Here is a 24,079-nt window from a genome sequence, read left to right as displayed (position 1 = left end):
GACAAATAATCGGAGGACAAAATTGGGTTGACGCCGAGACTGGGGACATCATGGAAGCCTTGGTTGATTCGGTAGACCATTTGATTCAAACTTCAGGACAATTTGGAGATCTTACAACACCTCATATGTCTTTTTTTGAGACGCAAGTGAAAGAAAATTACTCGGAGGACATAATTGAATTGATACCACGACTTGGGACATCATGAAACCTTTGGTTGATTCGGTAGACCATTTGATTCAAACTCCAGGACAATTTGGAGATCTTATAACATCTGCAGGGTTCGGAGAGATCTTACAATACCTCATGTAAGACGCAAGTGAATGTATTTGAAAGTATCCTAACTATCAATAAATTAAGTGAAATACTAGAAATTTTAGCAAAAATTCTTTTTACGTCACATTCGATTTACGTCCCCCCAATAAGTGACGTAAAAAGAGGGTTGAGTGTAGTAAGATTTTGGCAAAGCAGATGAAAACTTTCCAGGACAGAGAGTTTATTAAGGAAATCATTTCGGTTGTTGTTTACATCGTGTGTTCAAGAGTCAGTTAAGAGTGGCGACACTGTCAGAATTGTAACAAAATTCATTCTGTCATTCTGTCAAAAGAGCAGGAGACATGTCAAGTGCGGCACATGTCGCCACTCTTAAGTACATACACTCTGGTGTGTCCTATTAGGAACACTTAAAGGAAATGGCCTCCTTCAGAAGCATTAGTTTGCGCGGAACACGATGAAAAATAAAAGTTCTCGCTGGAGATTTGAAATCTACGTTACTTGAAAAAAAAAAAACGCCGGCTTCGTATTCTATTCTCTCGCAAATGATGAAAATACTGACGTGAAAAACGTGGCATAGAGATGAGCCAGCCCTGGGTTGCAAGCCTCTCTAACAAAGACAAAAAACGTGGCAAAGGTTACTGTCTTCATAATGGTCATCTTCGAATGGCAGAGAAATTGACAGCTTTCCCTATGCAGAGAACAATTAAACAGGAAAACCTGAGGGCTGATAAGACCTGTATGAAGGAACTTTTTTTCTGCTTCGAAAACTTAACTGCCGCTAACCGCAAGTCGAGCACATATTGATATGGACGCCATATACAGATGTGCTCGACTTGCGGTTAGCGGCAGTTAAGTGATCTTACGATTGACGGAATACCAGCAATCAATGACAGACAATTCTAAGCTTGGAAACACAATCACAAAGGTATGGCGATATTTCCTTGCCATAATGCATATTCACCCAAAGAATCGATGTGTGAAAACGATCAATATTCCTCAAGTATTGACGCTTGTTATTAAGACAATCAACTTTATCAACGTTAGGGATTTCAACCACCACCAATCATAAATCATGTTGACGGAAATGACGAATACGGATACCTACTGTATTATTACGAAGTTCATTGACTAATCCTTGGTAGGGTAACAATGGTATTTTGGACATCTGAATATATTTTGGACTTTTGGCTATACTTTCTTCAATTTTTGTTACCACCATTGGGGGGTGACAATTGGTCGGGGGGGGGGGTGAGAATGGTTCATCGCTCTCACCGACAGCCTGGAGGTCGTAGGGCAAAATAGTTCAAAAAGGTCTCTTATATTTTAGTCTTCTTGCCCTGAGATACATTCAATCCATTCTACAAGCATTCTAAGTAGTTGAAACAGTGACCCATTCTCACCCCCATTTGACCCATTGCCACCCCGACGACGGTACATCAATATGGTTAAAATGTGATTATGACAGAGACTAATCGGACACATGATTCTTATTTCTTTGGAAACTAAGTGGAAAAACACCCAAAATATAGCCAAAAGTCCAAAATACATTGAGATATCCAAAGTACATAATTTGCCCTACCATGCTTGAGAGATTTTTTTTGCGAAGAGAAAATGCACTATTTTTACAAAATAAAAGAAAATCACTATTATTATTATTATTTATTCAGACTAAGGCCGAAGTGGCCTGTGCGGTATGTAAGAGTCTTCTCCATTCGGCTCGGTCCATGGCAACACGTCGCCAGCCACGCAGTCTACGGAAATCACTGCTCGAGCTGAATGATCCTGAATAGATGAGTGAATTGGCTTTTCTAGCATATATCGCCAAACATCTCAATGATGAACATAACGCACTTTGGCACTTTGGTAAAGTAACGAAAACCCAATTTTATCAACACCGTTTACTGATGTGAATAATTTACCTGAAATGTGACAAACGGGCTCCTAAAGCAACGACGAAAACAAAACAAATTTTGTTTAAACGCAATAAAATCTTGCTTAGTTTTTTTTAGAAAATTAAAAAAACGCTGATAATTTTGACAATAATCAGAAGGTATGTACCGAATATTTTCTGGCCCGCCAACAAGTGCGAATTCTAAAAATTGCCCAGTGGCTTGAAAAGGTTGGGCAGGCCTGTTCTAAATGAACTCCTAGACTTCATTAATTATATCTCGTACAGAAAAAAGCGTAATGAATGTTATTAGTTTAAAATTGTCGATTTCTCAGAAGAAATTATTACCTTTCATAAATTTCAAAGTAAGGCAAATAGATAGACCCTAATGAATGACATGAATGATTCAATTTTTAAACAATTTTTTAATATATTTAGAATTAAAAAACTGAAGAGCTGATCCAAGGAGCTGACTCTTTTCAATGAGCTGAACGGATCAGATCTGCTCACTGCAATGAGCTATTTTGCCCACCTCTAACCAGAGTTACAACAAACATGTTTCAATGGAGTTCTCTGTTGAGCTGACATTTCGCGTTCCTTGGTTACAAAAGGGCATCGTGTTTTGCTGAAATAGTTAGCTTTGCTAAGAGCGTTACACTGTTGAATGCAAATTTATTTTGTCTTGTACACTAGCCTTGACGTACGGCTATACGATTACTCCAAAACTGACCTGACTGACGAGAACAGTAAAAGCAATAGTATTTATTAAAACGACTGCTAGCACTAATTAGAGTTGATGCAAAAGTATAAGATTGCTAATGTCGCTCCTATTCGCGTCACCAACATCTTTGCTTATAGCCACAAGCTTAGCCAACAGTTTACTTGACCAACAAACACCAACAGTTTGCTTGGCCCTAGCAGCCAATGCAGCCAATGTACTATAAGCTTTAAACCGATGTGGGTGATAAAATCAAACATGCCCTACAACATGATGTATAAAACACAGCCAAACGTAGCTTGTTGAAACATATTTTGACGAAATACAGTCGCCTCTGCACATCTCGATATTTAAGGGATCACGAGATAAGGAGAGATCGGGGAATGGTAGGAAAAATGAAATGGTTACTAGATCGAAAAAAGCTCGTCGCTTTGAAAAACGACAACAAAACAAATATCATCTCTTGTTTTTTATGTGTATGTTAGTGAAGATCCATTAATTACGTAACGCAAAAATTTGCCATTTTCAACCCCACTCCCCCCTATGTTACACTTTTTGTATGAAGTCTCTAAAATGTTTGTATGGATTGTCACACTACGGGTAACCCCCCCCCCCCCAAGCGTTACGTAATTAATGGATGATCCCTTATTCTCCAAAGATGGTCTAGCAGCCTAGAAATATGAATATATCGACATAGGGAGGGATAATCCTGAACAAAATACGACCAAAACACATCGAGATAGAGAGATATCAAGATAGAGAAATTATCGAGATGTATACACTTAATTTTTTTTACCGGGATCTCAGCAAAATGTTGAACTTTTATCGAGAATCGCACAACCGTGCCCCAGCAAACATGTTTTTTGCCGAGATTTCTGTCAAAATTGCTGATAATCAGCAATTAATTTGCCGAAAATCAGCTAACAAACGCTATTTTTGCCGGAATATCAGTTATTTATTTTGCTGGCGCACGGCTGTGCGGATTTTTTCCGAACTACAGAAATAAAAACTGAGTGTGTAGGAAGCCAAAATCTACGTAGATTGAAGGTACCAAGAAAGCCATCGACATAGGGAAAGATATCGAGGTATAGAGTATCGAGATGTAGAGAGTCGACTGTACCTAAAATATCTACAGCGCTACTGCCGTTCTAGTACTTGCGCTTGTGAAGATTCACAGAGATTTGCACCAGCGCACAGAGAGATTTGAGTAAAGAGTATTTACCGTTTTGAATCGAAGTCCGGACACCTAAAGCACTACGGAATTTTTAGTAGTTCAATATTTCAAACGGAATTAAGTACTTGACACTGAGTGATACCACACCCTATCAAGATTAACTTATCAAATTTGCTGTAGTGTACTGAAAATGACATTTTGTATGCACAAAATAGCCAATATAATCGAAAACATTGAACATCGCTTGCTTCGAAATCCGGCTACAGTATGAGGGATGCTTCAAATACCGGACAATTTTGCTTCGAGTTTCCGGACACTTCAATTTTGGCAATATGGATTCTCAAATACTCAATTGATTCAAATACGACTAGCATAAAGCATTCATATTTCTCGATAATTATAAGTCCGTAATGTAAGGTTTTTATACAGATCTGTATGGAAATCTGGCATCCCCCCGTTGTATGTACCATTCGAAGTTTTTGATCCGTGATTAACCAGGACTGCCAAAAAACAGTAATGAAACCAAGCGGGAGCATACAACTGCAATGTACAACATTGGGAATCTAATAATTTCACACCGCCCCTCCCACTCTTAAGGTAGAACCCTTTTTGGGCATTTGACGTATGGGTGAAATATTTCCAAAACTGGACAATGAGTCTCTGAAACAATAGGAAGGATTAGATGACCAAAATTCTTTTCTAAGGAATCATGTCAAAAATAATCACGATAAGGGGAAACTGGGAAACGATTGCAATAATTAATTCATGTGGATTGATAAATCCGGGCGCGTCCGAGAAATGTTGAGTTTTTTTTATTTGACTGGTGTCGTTCACAACGTGCCTGTAGAACTGATACAATTCTTTTAAAAAGCTAGTTTTACGAACTTATTTTTTTTACAAAAATGTGAATGATTAAAAAACACTTTTGAAGACAACCTTTCACTAGAAACTGAAAGCAAGTTTTGGTACTTGTGTAAAGTAATTAAAAAACGGATACCACTAGCAATATGTGTATAAATATGTATCGATAAGCTGAGAATAAGCAATGTTCCTTTTGAGGTGTAGCAACTCAAATCCAATAAAATTGTAACTACCGTGCGGGACCGAAATCCGTACAGCACCGAAATACGTCCACCTCATGAGATATCAATGAATTAAAGGGTGTTAAAGGTAATTAATGTAGAAATAATTTATCTTATCCTGTTCAGATACTTGGCAGTATGCTTCTAGGGGAAAGAAATGGAAAAAAGGCTTTAAAATTAAAACAGCAAAAATCAAAAACAAATCGCCACCCACCAAACGCGGAGTTTTTGCCGCCATTTTGATTTCGGGTAGAGCATAATTGCACCAAAAGTAACTGTGTTTTAATTGATATTTGCGAATCATTACATAAGACAAGCGGAATACAAATCGAAGAGATCGCTCCTCAAGGTGCGTATCGAACTATTTACAGTGTTAGTTTAGTCAATCAGACTGCTTCAATTTAAATATTTAGTTAAATAATAGCTGTACGGATTTTGATCCTTTGATTCGAAATCCGTCCACGGTGGACGGATTTCGAGTCAGGAGTAGTAGATTTTATATATTATTTTATCATGTTTTTCGTAGTTTTTAATGAGTAAATGTAAAACACTTCAAAACTAGAAGCCTTCATGCTCCTGTGTCAGTGGCAAACGTTTTATTTACATTTGATTCCTATTTTCTATTGACTTTTTCATATACTAAGGTGCTTAAGTGTACGGATTTCGATGCCCCACGGTATGCTTGCTCATTACGAATTATTTCAATTCAATTAGCTTAATTGATAAACAGTTGTTTAACGTCATTTCATCATGTCCGGAAATCGAAGCAATTCTAAAAACTTGCCTCGTAGTCCGGACATAAAGAAAATGTAATAAAAATTATAAAGCTATGAATTCCCAAGCAATTTATCTAATTCATAACAAAGATTGCTTTCATACTGTGTTAATAAATCACTAATACCCCTTGCAAATGATAGACTATAGAAATTATGAGCTTTTTTTTTTTTTTGTCTTTATTTAGGAGACTTTCAGCCCGAGGCTGGCTCATCTCCGCAATTATTATTATGAGCTTAGTTTTTCTAATGTTGAGTCTTCAACTGCATCCTAAGAAAAATGATGTTCCAAACGAGCAGGAGATCTGTCAAATGCGGCACATGTCGCCACTCTTAATTACATACACTCTAAAAATATGCATTCATATATCGTAATAAAAAGTGGAATGTAATAGAAAAGTCTAGTAACTAACAATTTTAGCACGCCTTTATAACACCATTTTGATAAAAATAATTTCCTTTACTTGCTACTGATGATTCATTCATTCCCTCACGCATTTAGCGTTTCGCATTCAACCGCAGTCCGCATAAGCAGCTCACCGTGTTCGCATATGCGGCTCTCGCAGTCCTCCAATCACTATTTCTGTATCTAAGTATAGTATCATCACCGCGACTTCGAAGCCGAGTCGATGATCTCACGCGGCGCGGCAGCCCAGTGCTCAAGTGGGTATCACCAAATTATATCGGTACCTCCGAACAGACACTTGCAGCCGAAATGCGTTCAAGTTTCGCGTGATATACCCACGGCACGAGTCATTCCAGTGTTTGAAAAAGAAAATTGCATCGACGTTTTTCGTGACAGCTCACATGCCCAATAATGACGCAAAAGCAGTTCTAATCTAGAAAATTGGTCGAATAGCTGGTGAAGAACAACATTTATGGAGTACCTAGACTGCAATAGTTCCTCAACATAGTCGAAGTGATGTCGCAACGAGTAAAGTGTCAATACGAATCAAGTGCTAATACGGTGAATCAGGTGCAAATAATATTTTAATTGCCCGGAAACGCTTTAGGGAGGTGCCTTGATTGGGATAATACGAACAAAACTGTTCAATTTCACGGTCACCGGAGCATTGAACAAGTGAAGCAGTGCTGCGTTGGGTGGGGTAGCTGCAAGATAGAAGTAACAGATTTTGTGCCGCTGGATGCAATAATAGAATGTGAAATCCAATAGAGCATCCCGTTTGCTGATAATCTCTCCATCAAACAGATTGTTGGCTGATAGATATTGCACATGCAATCAATGTTATATATCTAAGTGGGTTAGTACACAGCAGTACAGTGGAACCGGATAATAATTTGTGTGAACTAAATATGGGAAGCAATTATTTTTTTCAAAAGCGTCTATTTGTACGTATAAACAGCTCTTAAAACCGCAATAACAGACGAAAGTGTTATGAGTTTAAACTCCCTATATGTCATGGAGACCACTGTGTACAAGTGAACTAACGAATCAAATAATTTTCGCTGTTTTTTGCGCGTTTGCCTTCTTCTGTACGAAGCAAAACCTCCCACTTGGCAGCAATGCATTTACTGAAGTAATTGGCCCTGAACAAGAAACATATCGATACATGTGAGTAATAAGGCTGGTGAAAATCGAGTCTTAGCAAGAAAAAAAGCTTACAAAAAAGTTAAACATCGAACAAATTTGAAGTACACGGTGAGAAAGCACAATGAAGTCATAAACGAACCTACAGAACGGAGTAATAGTCTTTTTCCAAGATAATAAATCAAATGACGACTAAGGTACAAAATGGATGCGCAGGGCAGCTATGTGATAAAAATCAACATCAACAATTAAGTCCCTAGGATAAAGCAAATGATATACCGAGGTAAGTAGTCATCTTGCATGCCGCTTATTATTGCTCATATTGGAGCTTTCAACCCTGCGTATCACTTTGTGTATTTCACTTATAAATTTCTTGTAAATTAATATTAGATGCTTTATGCACTAAACTCTAAATGCTATCAAGGTTCATGTATCAATGCTTTGTATATGTCGTATATCAATGCAATTCAAGATGATTTGTTAATTACCTTTGTTGTTAATTACCAATAAATGCAAAAATAATTCAGAACACAATAAACTAACTCAAATAGTTGATTTCAGAAACTATGCGGTAGCTATTTTGAGCATTTTCCGCATTTTTCTCCTCGAATTGTTGATTTATTGGTTGAAGTTAATAATTAGTTGAAAACTTGAATCGCATCTTCTAGCTAAGAATATTGCAACTCATATTATTTTCAAACTCACTTCGTATGACTTGATCAAAGGGAAATTTCAGTACTTATTTATACAAAGTGATTTCGACATTAATACCTACCTGAGCTGCCCATGATCGCATATTTGTAACACTCGCATTTTTGTTCATTTTGTAAAAAAGCCTGTGAATCGATCAGAAAGCTCAATTTACATCATCTAATCCCACAACAGTAAAATAGGCTTTGATATCTTGGTTATCTGTGGTAAACTGGAAATGATTGAGTTTGTGTAGAGGATTGACAAACGATTTACAAAATCAATCAAAATGCAGTTGTTACAAATATGCGATCATGGGCAGTGAATGCCTGGTTGGCTGTAGCATCGATACACCTATGCCTGGCATATTGTAGAGGTCTGATTCCACCGCGTACAGGCAGCGTATTCGTGGCCTTCCACGAAGCCTGGGCAGAAACCATGAACAGAATAACAGAACATAATACGAACTCTGTTGATATAAGGGATAAAAGAACAGGCAACAATATCAAAAAAAAGCACCATGTCCATATCTCATGATCATGATCATATCTCATTTTGCTATCTAATCAACATTTGATATTATTGAGCTATTTTTGTCTACTCGAGAGTCGCTAGCCTCTATCCGGTTCTCCCTTGAATATTATTTTTGCTATTCTTGCTTCCGATATTCGCACTAAGTGACCAATCCACTAAAGTGAAAGTCTGTCGTATTTCATACGATTCACAATATTTACTTCCACTACTTTATTGTACCTTTCACAGATACGTATTTCGACCTCAACAGTAAAGTCGAGTCAAGTATGAGACACACAAGTATGTTGAGGTCGAAATACGTATCTGTCAAGGGTCCAATAAAGTAGTTGAATTAAATGGAATAGTACAAACTCGTCAAGACGAGTCATAAGTATGACAAGTGAATACATTCCACTAAAAGCCTAAAACAATTCTGTTATCAATATTTTCTTCTTTGAACACAGCTTGATTCGTGCGTCTGCGCCACACACCATTTTCTAGTTTCCCTCCAAGTATTGTACACAGTACTTTCACTCGAAAACCCCGAAAGCTCTCCGATCCACCTATTTTAACGTCCATGCTTCATGTCCGTATAATCAGAGTTTTATACAGAGCAAATTACGTTTCCGTCTGCATGTTGCGGAAACTATGCTGGTTACATAATCCGAAGAAGGTTATTCGCATATTCGCAGCATCAATACATTTTATCACTTCACGGGAAACGTCATTGTCACATGTCACAAGCATTCCATAAATTCTTCAACATCCCCACTAAGCACTACCTCAGCACCAACACCACTAGGTCTTCATCAATCTCTACCCGCAACCATGTACTTTCTCTTGGTACAGTTAATAGTTCAGCCTATCCTCGCAGTCTCCCTCTTCAGAACAAAACCCTCCACTACTGGTTTGTGATCGATTCCAATTAGCTCAATGTCTTCCGCAAAGCCCAGAAGTATATGCGAACGTATGATGATCATCTACACGCCAGCAATCCGAATGCTCGATTTCGAGCCATCAAGCGTTGCACGAATCAGTCTAATCACTTTCGCCAGAAAACCATGTTCTGACATTATCTGCCACAGCTCATTTTTTTCACTGAATCGTACGCTGCTTTGAAATTATTTAACAGATGGTGAGTTTGCAAGTTGCACTCTCAGAATTTTGCAAGTTGCACTCTCAGAATTTGTCAAGCATCATCCGCAGGCTGAACATCTGATCCGTCGTTGATCAGCCCTCACCTACCTGTTATTCGCCGACGGTGAACTTCTCAAGCGGTCTCAGTATGTTAAACCGCCGAGTTCAAAAGGGTGATCCCTCTGTATTTGGCCCACTCTAGTCTGTGCCCTATCTTATAGATTGGGCTTATGACAGGTTAACAGAAAACCTACATAGCTAAAAGGAATACTCAAGAGCTTTCACTCAGCAGAAACCGCATCTTAATTAATCGTTCCAATAATTTAGTAATCGAATTTAATCTATACCGTAGTTTTCTGGAACTAATTGCGGGCAACATTGTTGCTCGTTGCGCGAAAGATACTGAAAGCATAAGTACTACAACGCTAGTGGCTAGTGAAACGGCTTGTGCTAAGTCAGTTTTAATCGATTATTTATTATTTATTCAGACTAAGGCCGAAGTGGCCTGTGCGGTATATAAGAGTCTTCTCCATTCGGCTCGGTTCATGGCTACACGTCGCCAACACGCAGTCTACAGAGGGTCCGCAAGTCATCTTCCACCTGATCGATCCACCTTGCCCGCTGCGCACCTCGCCTTCTTGTGCCCGTCGAATCGTTGTCGAGAACCATTTTCACCGGGTTACTGTCCGACATTCTGGCTACGTGCCCGGCCCACCGCAGTCGTCCGATTTTCGCAGTGTGAACGATGGGTGGTTCTCCCAGCAGCTCATGCAACTCGTGGTTCATTCGCCTCCTCCACGTACCGTCCGTCATCTGCACCCCACCATAGATGGTACGCAGCACTTTCCTTTTGAAAACTCCAAGTGCGCGTTGATCCTCCACGAGCATCGTCCAGGTCTCGTGTCCATAGAGAACTATTGGTCTTAAAAGCGATTTGTAGATAGTCAGTTTGGTACAGCGGCGAACTCTATTCGATCAGAGCGTCTTACGGAGTCCAAAGTACGTACGATTTCCAGCCATTATGCGCCTCCGAATTTCTCTGCTGGTATCGTTATCGGCGGTCACCAGTGAGCCCAAGTACACGAATTCATCAATCACCTCGATTTCGTCACCACCGATAGAAACTCGTGGTGGGTGGCTTACATTGACCTCTCTTGAGCCTCTTCCTATCACGTACTTCGTCTTCGACGTGTTGATGACTAGTACAATCCGTTTAGCTTCGCTTTTCAGTCTGATGTAGGCTTCCTCCATCCTCTCAAAGTTACGTGCCATGATATCAATGTCGTCGGCGAAACCAAATAACTGGACGGACTTCGTGAAAATCGTACCACTCGTGTCAATCCCTGCCCTTCGTATTACTCCCTCCAAAGCGATGTTGAATAGCAGACACGAAAGACCATCACTTTGCCGTAACCCTCTACGCGTTTCGAAGGGACTCGAGAATGCCCCTGAAACTCGAACTACGCGCATCACCCGATCCATCGTCGCCTTGATCAACCGTATCAGTTTATCCGGAAATCCGTTTTCGTGCATTAGCTGCCATAGCTAGTCCCGATCAATTGTATCATATGCGGTCATATATGAAGATGTGTGGACACGTTGTATTCGCGGCATTTCTGCAATACCTGACGTATGGCGAACACCTGGTCTGTGGTAGAGCGTTCACCCATAAATCCCGCCGGGTACTGCCCCACGAACTCTCTTGCAATTGGTGTTAGTCGGCGGCATAAAATTTGGGAGAGTACCTTGTAGGCGGCGTTCAGCAATGTGATTGCGCGGTAGTTGCTACAATCCAGCTTATCGCTCCTTTTGTAGATGGGACAAACGACACCTTCCATCCACTCCTGCGGTAGAACCTCATCCTCCCAAACCTTGGTAATCACCCAGTGCAGCGCTCTAGCCAATGCCTCACCACCGTGTTTAAACAGCTCTCCTGGTAGCTGGTCAACTCCAGGGGCTTTGTTGTTTTTCAGCCGGCCGATCTCCTCCTGGATTTCCTGGAGATTCGGAACCGGAAGTCGCATGTCCTGCGCGCGTGCTCCTAGGTTCATTACCATGCCGCCACCGTTGTCTGCCATATCGCCATTCAGGTGCTCTTCGTAGTGCTGCCGCCACCTTTGGATCACCTCTCACTCGTTTGTAAGAAGGTTCCCGTTTATGTCCTTACACATATCGGACTGTGGCACGTGGCCCTTACGTAAACGGTTCAACTTCTCATAGAACTTTCGTGCGTTATTAGCGCGGTACAGTTCCTCCGTCTCTTCACGGTCTCGATATTCCTGCTGGCGCTTTTTCCTCCGGAAAATCGAGTTTTGTCTGTTCCGCGCCCGTTTGTATCGTGCCTTGTTCGCCCTCGTGCGGTGTTGCAGCAATCTCGCCCATGCTGCATTCTTCTCCTCAACTAACTGCTCACATTCGCCGTCATACCAGTCGTTTCTCTGATCCGGAGCCACCGTGCCTAGTGCAGCGGTTGCGGTGCTTCCAATGGCGGATCGAATATCTCTCCAGCCATCTTCAAGAGATGCTGCGCCTAGCTGCTCTTCCGTTGGGAGTGCCACTTCCAGCTGCTGCGCGTAGTCTTGGGCTAGTCTACCGTCTTGTAGCCGCCCAATGTTTAGCCGCGGCGGACGACTCCGACGCGTGTTGATCACGGTCGAGAGTTTTGAGCGCAAGCATACGGCAACGAGGTAGTGGTCGGATTCAATATTCGCACTGCGGTAAGTGCGTACGTTCGTGATGTCGGAGAAGAATTTACCGTCGATTAGAACGTGGTCGATTTGGTTTTCCGTTACTTGATTAGGTGATTTCCATGTGGCCTTGTGGATATTCTTGCGGGGGAAGAAAGTGCTTCGGACTACCATTCCGCGGGAGGCTGCAAAGTTTATACATCGTTGGCCGTTGTCGTTCGATACGGTATGCAGACTATCCGGTCCGATGACCGGTCTATACATTTCCTCCCTTCCTACCTGAGCGTTCATGTCACCGATGACGATTTTGACGTCCCTCAATGGGCATCCATCGTATGTCTGCTCCAGCCGCGCATAGAACGCTTCTTTCTCGTCGTCGGATCTCCCTTCGTGTGGGCAGTGCACGTTGATGATGCTATAGTTGAAGAAACGGCCTTTTATCCTCAGCTTGCACATCCTTGCGTTGATTGGCTGCCACCCAATCACGCGTTGGCGCATCTTTCCCAGCACTATGAAGCCGGTTCCCAGCTCGTTGGTGGTGCCACAGCTTTGGTAGAAGGTAGCCGCTCGATGCCCGCTTTTCCACACTTTCTGTCCTGTCCAGCAGATTTCCTGCAGCGCTACGACATCGAAGTTGCGGGGATGTAATTCATCGTAGATTATCCTGTCGCAACCTGCGAAGCCTAGCGACTTACAGTTCCATGTTCCAAGCTTCCAATCGTGATCCTTTATTCGTCGCCTAGATCGTTGCCGATTGTATCGAGTCGTATTGTCTTCTATGTCGTTCGTAATAGTTGTTTTTAAAGGCGGCTTATTGGGCCTGCGCAAACCTCCTGTCTCGTCGGAGGGCCGTCGTGTCAGGGCTGTTTAGCGTCACACCTAACACCAGGACTTGGGCTTGTGCGCTTTGAGCGGCACACGGTCGCTTTGGCGGAGCCTACTTGCGGATTCATGCAGCTTTTTATAGAGGTTTAACAGGGCCCACTGTCAAACCCCACCACATCCTAGGCAGGCGCCACAACTCGCAGATGGCATGGGGAGGGATCGTCAAGCCCTTGGACATAGTCCCTGCTGCCCCCTATGGAACCTATAGTGTCTATATTGAAAACCATTCCTAGAGCGGAATAAAACTTGAAATGTTACTTGGGTAGCTTCTAATCCCGTCTGTCTAGTTCTGAATAGAAATCTCGCTTGACTTTTCAAAAGGTCCTAAGTAACATTTTTTTCATGAATTAATTTGAGTACTGCAATCAAAAGCTTTCATGTTGTTCTGTTGATTGCGCTATTTAAATTAATTCATGTTACTTAGGTCTTTTTGAAAAGTTAAGCGAGAAATGCTAAGGGATTCCCCGTCGAACGCTACTTTTTGCGAGCCAATCGGTTAAGGATAATTGCACTCGAGTCGAGTCAAGTACGAGACAATGAAGACGACCTTACTGTTGAGGTCGAAATACGTATCTGTCAAGGTACAATCAAGTGGCGGAATTAAATGAAATGGTACAAAATCGTCTTATGATAAGCTCTCTTATATGTTTTTTTCCTTACATTTTCTAATACACGAGAGAGGCACCAGCACCGCTAGGTGGATTATTCTGGATTTTTTCAACCTCGAAAAAGAAATTCCCAGAAACTGCTGCAATGCATTCAAATGGCCGCAAATAGATATAAATTGTTTGGAAGAGATAAATCTATCCTAAATTGCTCTCTTATGCATTTTTCTCTTGTTTATTATGCGCAAAAAAGGCACCACATCAGAGTTTTTGGAATAGGAACAACGAAAGCTCTTCTCCATTTTTCTGGGATGCTATTTGCAATCCTCGTTTCAACATAGGTATTTTCAAATTCTTCCAGTATTCCTTCGTCTGCGTATTTCAACAATTCGTCTTGGATTACATCTGGTCCCACCGTTTTCCCATTTTCACAGCCCTTTAGAATCGTGTCTATATATACAGTGTCTGGTACATATATATTCTTGGTCACACACTCGACTCGTATTTTCTATCAACTGTAGAAGTACACAGAAAAAAAAATATTAAATTTCAACGGCATGTAAACAGAACAAGCTGTAATAACATAGCACTTGAATTTGTTATTTGATTGAAATTTCCATCGAAATCGATGCACATATTTAGAGCATTGAAAAAGATATAAAATTACACGGCTCATTGCTCATTTTTCAGATACATCAAAATGCATTTATTTTTCCATCAATAAAACTTTATTTTTACACGATCGTGTAAATTTCAACCCATGTACTTTAAAATATTAAAACAACATGGAGGCAAAACTCATCGTCAACTCGTCGTCAATATATTGTGAGATAAGTAAAATAGTATGTACGTGTGCCGAAAACATTTGTTAGTGAAAAAGATTAACCTAAACAGCGGAGCAACTACGATGATGGTGAGATTAATTTTGGTGAATATTATTTCATATCTCAGAAGTCATCTATTGCTTATTTTGCAGCCAATTTGTTTGACCTGGCGCGGCTCTCAATTTCAGCTTGAGAAAGCTCCGCGAATGTCTACCAATCAGACATTTATGCATATGCAACAGTTTACAGGATAATTCCATACCATATCGAGCGGATAGATATAATCTATATAAGTTTTTATATTTATGATTTTTATTGTGCGAAAAATAAAAAAAATGAATGATGAAACAAAATTTTATTTAATTCAAAGTTTGATTGAATTTGGGAAAGAGGGAATCAAAGGTCGTCGTCTATTGATTTTTACATTCATTTAATTTTACACGTGTGTGTCATATTGAACGTGTGAAATTCAACGATCTTAATTGAATTTTAAAGTGATGTAAATTTAACAGCTAACTTAATTTTAGATGTATTTCGATGCTCCAAATATGTGCATCAAAATAAACGTAAATTTACACAGAAATTTTAAGTGTGTAGGTTAATGGACGGAGGTTCTAGAAAATGATACAGTGAGATGTCTATGTGGTTTCTTTTTCTTGAATTTTCTTGAAGTTGTACTTGAATGTCCTGGTCATCCTTTCTCCAGTTTTAAAAATGCTTCAGATTATTGAAAAACTCGAATTCTTCTTCCCTTTCGTTTTCTTCACAAATGTTCCTGCACCTAACCGGTGATTGTTTGATTTTCTAACAATTTTGTATAGGAACCTCCCAAAACCTGTATAAGAACTGGGCAATGGGAATATGCGAAAATGCTATATTCTTATACAAATATTGTAAGAGACCCTACAATTTTGCAAGCTTCTTTTACAATATTTGTTTGTGAGCTTATATTTTTTGTATAAGAATCTAACAATTTCGCATATACCCGGTTCTTATACAGGTTACAGAACTGTTAGAAAACTTAGCAGTCGCTGGTTGGGTGTGTAGTTGCACTCTGCTTCATAAAGGTTCTGGAGCTTACGTTTATTGCATGGACATCGATTTCTCCAAAACACTGTTTCATCTTAGCGGAAGCTAATCTCTGTTTTTGAGAGAGTTTGGAATTTTTGGTCACTTCCTTTTTCATTTTAAACTCTGTTGTAATTTGTTCTAATTATGTGATAACTCAATAACAGACATTTTTTAAGTTTTATTTTTTTTGTTGGCAATTACATCACACAGTTATCAATAGCGGAGATAATGTGATCAATTTCTCAATCTGTTAGTTTGTTTTCATCCATAGCATATATCTTGTTATTTAAATGCTATTTCGGAAAGAAGTCGAGACGATTTCAATCCAAACGGGGAATCGTACCCAGCCACCCTGTGAATATAAAATTTGCTTTTTGTGGTCGAAGATAAAATTTAATTCACATTCAAATATCATATATACACCGTTTAATCTTCGTATCGTTTACTTTCCCACAGATGAATCACCCAAAGATGGAAATAACGCTCTCGGTGGATGAGGAAAACGCGCTGACCTTGTACGAAGAACTTGAGCGAACCGACATCAACACCTTGAACCTGAACGTGGACTGCTGTTGCGGTCTGCTTCGGACGTCCCCCTTCCACCAGCCCAAATCCAAATCGAGCTCTCGGGAAAGGCTTCGTGCCGACTCCGGAGTGTCCAGTGACGACGAGTTACACGCCGACAATTGTTCACAGACCTCAGAGCACAATAGCGAAAGTCGCGAATCGGAATGCGATCACGACCACGAACACCATGACCACCATTTATTTCATCTTCGGCCGAGCGGTAGAGCACACCATGGACATCGCAGTAGATCGAGTCTGGATCGAAGGAACGAACGGTACCGCAGTTTTGGTCTGCTGGAGTCGAACATTTTAAACTCGTTTCAGTTGCAAAATTTTCGACGGAAAACTACGGGTGGTTACGACTCTGCTAGTTCGTCCGGGCAAACCAGTTATAGTTCTACTACGTCGAGCATGATTGAGGACATTTCTGATAAAATAGAGGAGATTGGAAAACTGGACACCAACATTCACTCGCTCATGTACAAATCAGTTGAGGTGCATAATGATATTTTGGTAAGTAATTTATACAGCGCTTTCAAGTTAAAGAAAATAATATTTAAATTTCATTGCAGTCGCTTGAGGCAACTACAAATCGTCTATTGGCGGATACCAAACAGCTATCAGATGACCTTGACGATGTTCGTTACCTGGACGAGCTGATAACGATTCTGAACGGCGACATTGGGCCCGTCATACACCGCGAGTGGCCGTACGAAATCCTATTCGACACACCGATAGAAGAAGGCACCCCGGTTACGTGAAGCAGCGTGGTGTCTGCAAACTGGTCACGCTCCCTACGTTAGCCGATAAGTCTTATTATTCGCGACAGAGTGAGAGCGATTTTAGGAAGTTTTCAATAGCTGTACTGAACAGAGTGAAATTATAATTTTATGGGTGGACATTATTGAAACAGTTACCAATGTCAAAGTGGTGCGATAATCCTATAGTCAACGTCCACCACCGAGAGAAAAACAAACATATACAAGTACGCTAGCCAAAGAATTCTTAGACAAGTTTGTACGCGTAAGAGCAGAAAACAATGAAATATAAGTCAACCATATTTACCTAAATAGATATAAATTAACATCCGGTTCTTAATTGGATTGTGTCTTTTTATTTGGTATGTCTACACTTGTTGCGGTTTTATTCGTAGTAGGAAATGATTTCGTTGTAGCACCACCAACCGGATTGAAAACGGAACGCGAAAAGCGTGGTGTCGCAATGGGCGACATATTCGCACCACACTATTAGCACCATGGATTTTCCTTGATGAATAGTGTTAGCGCGACGTGATTGTCTGGAAAGGTAAAACACTAGCACGTAATGTGGATCATACAGACATTCGAGCAATTGACTTGTTATTTATAGGCACACATGCTGAATCCTTGGAGCTCGGATTAGTGGGTATTATGGAATCAATTTTATAAGTAATGTATGATTAGGAGACAATTGTTAACAGGAGAGTACGTGTGTTCCACTTGTGAGACGTAAATTATTATGTCGATAATTGTTATCACATTTTTGAACATAACACCCTAAAAACAAATCTGACAATTATTGTATAAAATCTGGGCATATGAAATTCTGTAAGCTTTTTATACAAATATTGTATTAAAATAATACAAATCTGTATTATTTTAATACAATATTTGTATAAAAAGCTTACAGAATTGTATATGCCCAATTATTATACAGTTTCTGTAAGGTTCTTATGCAGAACTGTATTAAAATCTGCCATACCCTGGTTGGGTGAAGATAATCTAATTATCAAATGTACATCGAACCTAATAATTTTAAAAGGAATCTCGATTCAAAAAGGCACACCCAATTTGATCGTTAAGATAGTACCTATTTTTGACAAAATTATTAGTTAAATATCTACCTCCTCAATAGGGTGGCTCAAAAAACACTTTTTCAAATTTTTTGATGGGCCGCACTCTTATTCGGTTCTATTTGATGCCCTGTCAACGTTCAGGCGGTGCTAAACTCGTTGGAAGTTTATATGGAAAAATGCATGCAGAAACATTCAAAAACAGTTATTTGCAGTTGGACGGCACAATTTACGATCAAGAAGCATGATGCTCATTCAGTTCTTGTAGAATTAAATACAGAATGTTATGCTGAAAAGCGCGAGAACAAATAGAACCGAACAAGAGGGCGGCCAATAAAAAAATTGAAAAAAGTTTTTCCCATACTAATTTGAGCCACCCTACTCCTTAACCTCCTGAGGGTTCAAGTCCCTCCAAGACACGTGGATTCTTTTTCGCAAATTTCATATCAATTTATCCATTTCGAAACATGTGCTGTGCATATGCACAGCCAAGATATTTAACAAAAAAATGGTTGTCGTACGGCCGAGTTGCCGAATAATATGCAATTAGGCTAGATGTACCAGTTGTGGCTATAGCACCAGTTGTCGCACTAGTGCTTTATATGCCAAATGGCCAATCAAATCACCGCAAACCAAGTTCATATCGATAAAGCATACTCATATGATACGATAGCACCTTCATTACCATTACACACATTGATTACCTCCAAACTAAGAAAAGCATAATTGTAAAAATTGATTTTGCTTAATTTTTGACGTCCTTGGCACCAGTTGTCGCACTAGTGGTCCCAATTTGCCTAGTCTAGTCCCATAAGAAAACAATGGGATTTGCCAAATAAGGAACCAAAATTAAGAATAATGCCTTTCGCTTGATATATAAAGTGCACCCACATGCCTTTTACTTATTTAAAAAAAATAGTTGTTCTTATGTATGGCGACAATTGGTACACCCACCCCAATCGAAATTATTAGAATTGTTCCCGGCTCGCATTATTTAAGTCAGTGGGAGTGATTGAGACAAGTAGAACATGCAAAGCTGGGTTTCTTTCGCTAGTAAGAGATAGATTTTTTATGATGACATTAGCACTTCTTATATAATTTTGAAATGCGTTTAACTTCACGCAAAACTAATGTTACAATCATCTAATTAATTGAAGCATCATATCAATATTTTTCTACAAATACTGAATGTCGAATACTGCAAAACTTAACGAATGTGTTACTCACTCTTATCAAAGAGGATAAATATAAAGTAACTTCTATAACTCAAAACATAAATATAAATAAAACTTAGTGCATGAGAGAGGCAAAACAATAAAAAGCTGGAAGTGAAATTATGAGCTCAACAAATCCTTTCATACTTCAACCAGCCCCATAAAATTGCACTTCAACGGCAAAAGCGTTGACATGATGTCTGCTGGGGGGAGAATGACAGCAAAATTTATTACCCTTCCAGGCTACTGGTTTACCCTTTGAATAAACAAAGCACAAACCGGAAACATGTCTGCGAAGTTTGTCAACCAGTCGAAAAAAAAACTTTTACTCGCCGCCCCAAGTGCTGTAACGAAAAGGACCCAGTTCGGTACTGGAGTCAACCGGAAACAGATTGTACTAAACCTCAATTCAACGAATCATAATTGAGTTGTTTTGCGGTGCTAAGATTTTCATTGAATATGCAGAGCCCACATATGTTTTAGTCCAGGGTCATCTGAGAAGCTGTTTGAGGAAGCTCAGCGATATTTCTATTTTTTAGATTTTGTATGCTAGACCCTTAAGCGAATGAACAAGTTTTTCAAAACATATACTCAAAATTAAGTCAAACTCAAATCACTTACATATAGGTATACCTGGATACCTGATTGGCTACAACGTCGTTACGTCGTTGTAGGGCTTCATAATCGTCGATCTCGGGCATTGTTGAAAATCTCTTATGTTGAACAAAAATGGAATTTTCACTTCAACTAAAAACCAACGTGACTCTATAGCAACTTGCATCTGACTGCATTGAAAAGCAAATGCATCAAACTATGCACAGACTTCCTACGCAAAACGGCAAAACTGTATAACTTTATACAAAATTTAGATTGCGAGCTAAATGACGTTATTATTTCCAGGGAAATTAGATTGCTGAAAATTGACATTTAGTTGCTCGATATCCAGTGGTATGGCTCGTAGTCTGAATTTATTATTGAGGATAATGTTGATTGGTACACCGTAGCATCAACAATCAATATGAAACTGGCGAATATTTTATGGTTCCAGTTTCGTAAGCTATGGGCAATCCTCGGTACCCAATACGTAGTTTTTTACAACCCCTTTAGCACGCGATTTAGAACTGGCGTCATAGCAACGCCCGACCAGATATATTTTTCATCAAACAAAAACAACATTGAAAATTTAAAGCCGTTTTTCAACAGAAGTGTCCATTGAATATCCAACTCTGGCTTGAAATTGAACTATTAATAGTTATTTTTATTTATTTCAGCTCAATAATATCTCCAAAAAAATAAAATTTTCCTCAAGCATGCTGATAAAAAAAAAGTACGGTCTTGGACTCGCTTAGTGTGGTAGAATCACGGATCAAAATTTTGATTTCAAAGCCGTTTACAAGCCGATGCATTTGAATGTGTAAAACCCCTCACACAGCTTAGTTATTTTTCACGATCTTGAAAACTTGGGTTTACAAGCACGAAAGTGTTTTTTTGGAGAAACACCGCTAACAAAGGTTACCCGACATCGGTAGGCCTTCACCATAGGCCATTTCTTCACTTCTGCTACAGACCCTAAATCAAACAAGGGGTGCTGAAGAATCAAGTGGAAATTGCCCTAAGATTGAAGTATTTCTGCAGTATCACCTCAGATGCCCGCTCGGAACAGTTCATGTTCGTTTCTCATGTTTAGGTTTCTTCATTATGTCGCTATTAATTATTAACAATATACTCAATCAAGTTGAAACCCGAAATTGGGTGCTAGCGAAGTTGGATTTTTCTCACAATCCGTACGTTAAACCTAACTTCGGAAGTGGTGCGCTGAATAGCTCTTCGCGATATGAAAACAGCGCACCACTTCCGAAGTTAGGTTTAACGTACGGATTGTGAGAAAAATCCAACTTCGCTATCCCCCAATTCCGGTTTTCAACTGGATTGAGAATATAATCATACAAGCGAACAATTAATTATTATTAGCTGTTAGCATTATAGTTAAGTGAAATATCATTTATTTGGACTACACTGAGGTTGGGCGAAATTGTCCTACTCCGAATTAGTGGATGCAGGTACACAAAATGCTCCTGATATCATGAGCAGATCCGTAAGGGAATGTAACGAATAATCAAATTATTGGGAATTTTCTGCAGGTTATAATAATAAAAGTATAATGAAGAACAGCATGGGAAAGCAAAGAGGAATCTATCTGCTTTTTATTGTTTGATTCTTTGTACATCTATAGAACATGGTTATAAAATACACATGCCAAAGACATCATTCCCGATATATGGCTGAGTAGACCACCAGTGATTGATTGAGATAAAGATTCCTTGGTTGTAATTCCTGCCAATTATCAAAAACTTTTTATGTATTTTTTGCCTAGTTTTCAACTGCAGACATACATTTTAGTAGCTTGTTGGTTCCACCTTAAGCCTTCTCGGTTGATCGTTGGAGAGACGTGTCCGAGACCTGAATCAGTCCTAGACAAGCTTGACAATCCTGCAACCATACGATTCAAACCCCCCAATGAAGAGCGTCTTCTGCTCTATGCGGACAGATGTTGACACTATCATGACCATTCCAGTGCAAAGAAAGCATATTTTCTGTCTTATACTATCGAAAGCCCAATCTCCGTCGAACCCGGTATACCGAGCCGCGAGTCCCGCAAATCCCTATCCATAATGAATCCTAACATAAAGGGTTTTATTGCCAACATTATCGGTTGTCGCCGAAAAGCGGATCGAGCAGCAAGTTCGTCAACACGTTAGCTCTTTAGGCCTTCAAACGCGGCACTGTTCGCCGGAAACATCCACCGTCGCCCTCAAACAGCAAATTCAATGTCGGTTGGTGACGAGTAAATCTTTCACCCGAGCAGCAAACCCGGGAGTTCCACTCGCAGGTAATCTTACCGACGACCCGGTGAACGAGTTGCGGACCCGGACACTGGATCGGTAAATGAACCCAGTAGATGAAGAAAACACGGGTCCACTCGACGATGCCATTACACACCAAACTAGGCACCAAGACAACCAGAATCACCGAGCACAAATAAATCCTAAATGTATCGCATCGCGTCTCTATACTGAATGTCCAAATTGGCGAATAAATAGCTAGAATGTAAGCATGTTTCATAAAAAGCCGGATTTGATTATATTAATTTTCCGTACCCGAAAAGCCAGTAATCAAGCCACATTCTCCGCCTAAATTTGGTTATCTACTGAACTTCCCAGTGAAATATATGCTACAGATTATAAGTCAGTCGCGCCCCATTTATATCGTCTTATTGTTGATCTAAAAATGAAATAAAAAATGTTAAATAAAATCGAAATTCAAATCAGTTCAGATCAGGAGACGATATGCATTTCACCAAATAAATAAACAATTCATTCTGAAACTATGACGACAGGGGAAATTAGAACTAATTCTAATTGAAAGGTGAGGTTGCTTTGTTTCATTGGGTACCGCTGGGTACTGGAAAGCTTAGTACATTGGAACCATAAAATGAGTACTAATTTGCACTGACCCCAACATCTTGATAATTATATCTATGGTAGCATCATAAATGATCGATCGTTTAGAAGATTATCTCCCCCAATTATTTTTCTTTAGAACTCGAGTTTAAGTGAAGAATTTTACGAATATAAAATTGTCCATAGTATCGGACACTACTCCGGAATGCCCAATAGAGTGAATCAAATTTTGATTTTTTTACTCACCTATGCTTAAACAATTATATTTGTCACTTCAATAAGCCTCCTAAATTTTTGGCTAATCTTGATGTATTTTATTTGTGCACGCGTAATTTGTACACTGGATTCTGTTTTTACACGATTTATATTTTCTCAATTTTGCACTCATCCTAAATGTTTAACGCATATTAATTGACTTTTCCCGTCAAATTTTTTTTATTCGCTCAATCGATTCTTTGGCTTATTTAAGGTCACTCGCGGAATCCAAGTTACAAAGTGCTCGCGTTTTCGGGGGCACACCACTCGATACGAAGGCGGCGCACAACTGTCATTTTTGTTGATTTAGTCGCAGCATGCGTGATAATAAAAATAACCGTTGTGCGTTGTCGAGTGGTGTGCCCCCAAAAACGTGAGCACTTTGAAACTTGGATTCCGTGAGGAGTGACCTTAAGGTCAGCTTTCCTGAATAACTCATATTTTTTGACGCCTCTAAGTATTTTCAAAATTTATAACAAAAATCTAAAAAGTGCTGTTTTTTTAAGATTGTCCCGATTTTGAACGAACATCGGGCGAATTTTTCAGCCCGGTTTTAAAATTTTTAAAAATAGTCAGAGGCTTAAAAAATATGGTTATTTGGGAAAGTTGACCTTAAATAAGGCAAAGAATCGATTGAGCGAATAAAACGAGATACAATTTTTGACGGAAAAGATCAATTACCATGTGATTTTTCTTTAATTATTCAGTGTTCCAAAGACTTTAGTGGTAAATTGAAGTCACACGATCAAAATTACGAGCGAAAAAAAAATTGTGTTAAAACAGAATCCTGTGTACACTGAAAAAAAATCTGTAGTGACCACAACTACTCAGTTGTGTTCAAATCTACCATGGGCGTGTATGACAACATAATGGTAAAATAA

The 24,079-nt window shown here is 39.6% G+C and overlaps 1 protein-coding gene across 1 annotated transcript; it reads left to right on the top strand.

Annotated features, from left to right (window-relative positions):
• The first annotated feature begins 6,426 nt into the window (after window positions 1-6,426).
• On the top strand, window positions 6,427-17,330 carry LOC134225733 (uncharacterized). The gene is made up of 3 exons (XM_062706047.1): window positions 6,427-7,741; window positions 16,327-16,950; window positions 17,010-17,330. The coding sequence occupies exons 2-3, from the start codon at window positions 16,327-16,329 to the stop codon at window positions 17,196-17,198; spliced, it is 813 nt and encodes a 270-aa protein (XP_062562031.1). The 5' UTR covers window positions 6,427-7,741; the 3' UTR covers window positions 17,199-17,330.
• The last annotated feature ends 6,749 nt before the right edge of the window (window positions 17,331-24,079 follow it).

This window comes from Armigeres subalbatus, chromosome 3 (genome assembly GCF_024139115.2).
Source record: "Armigeres subalbatus isolate Guangzhou_Male chromosome 3, GZ_Asu_2, whole genome shotgun sequence".
Lineage (NCBI taxonomy): Eukaryota > Metazoa > Arthropoda > Insecta > Diptera > Culicidae > Armigeres > Armigeres subalbatus.
The sequence above is the reverse complement of the archived record's forward strand: the minus strand, read 5'-3'. Positions and strand labels throughout refer to the sequence as shown.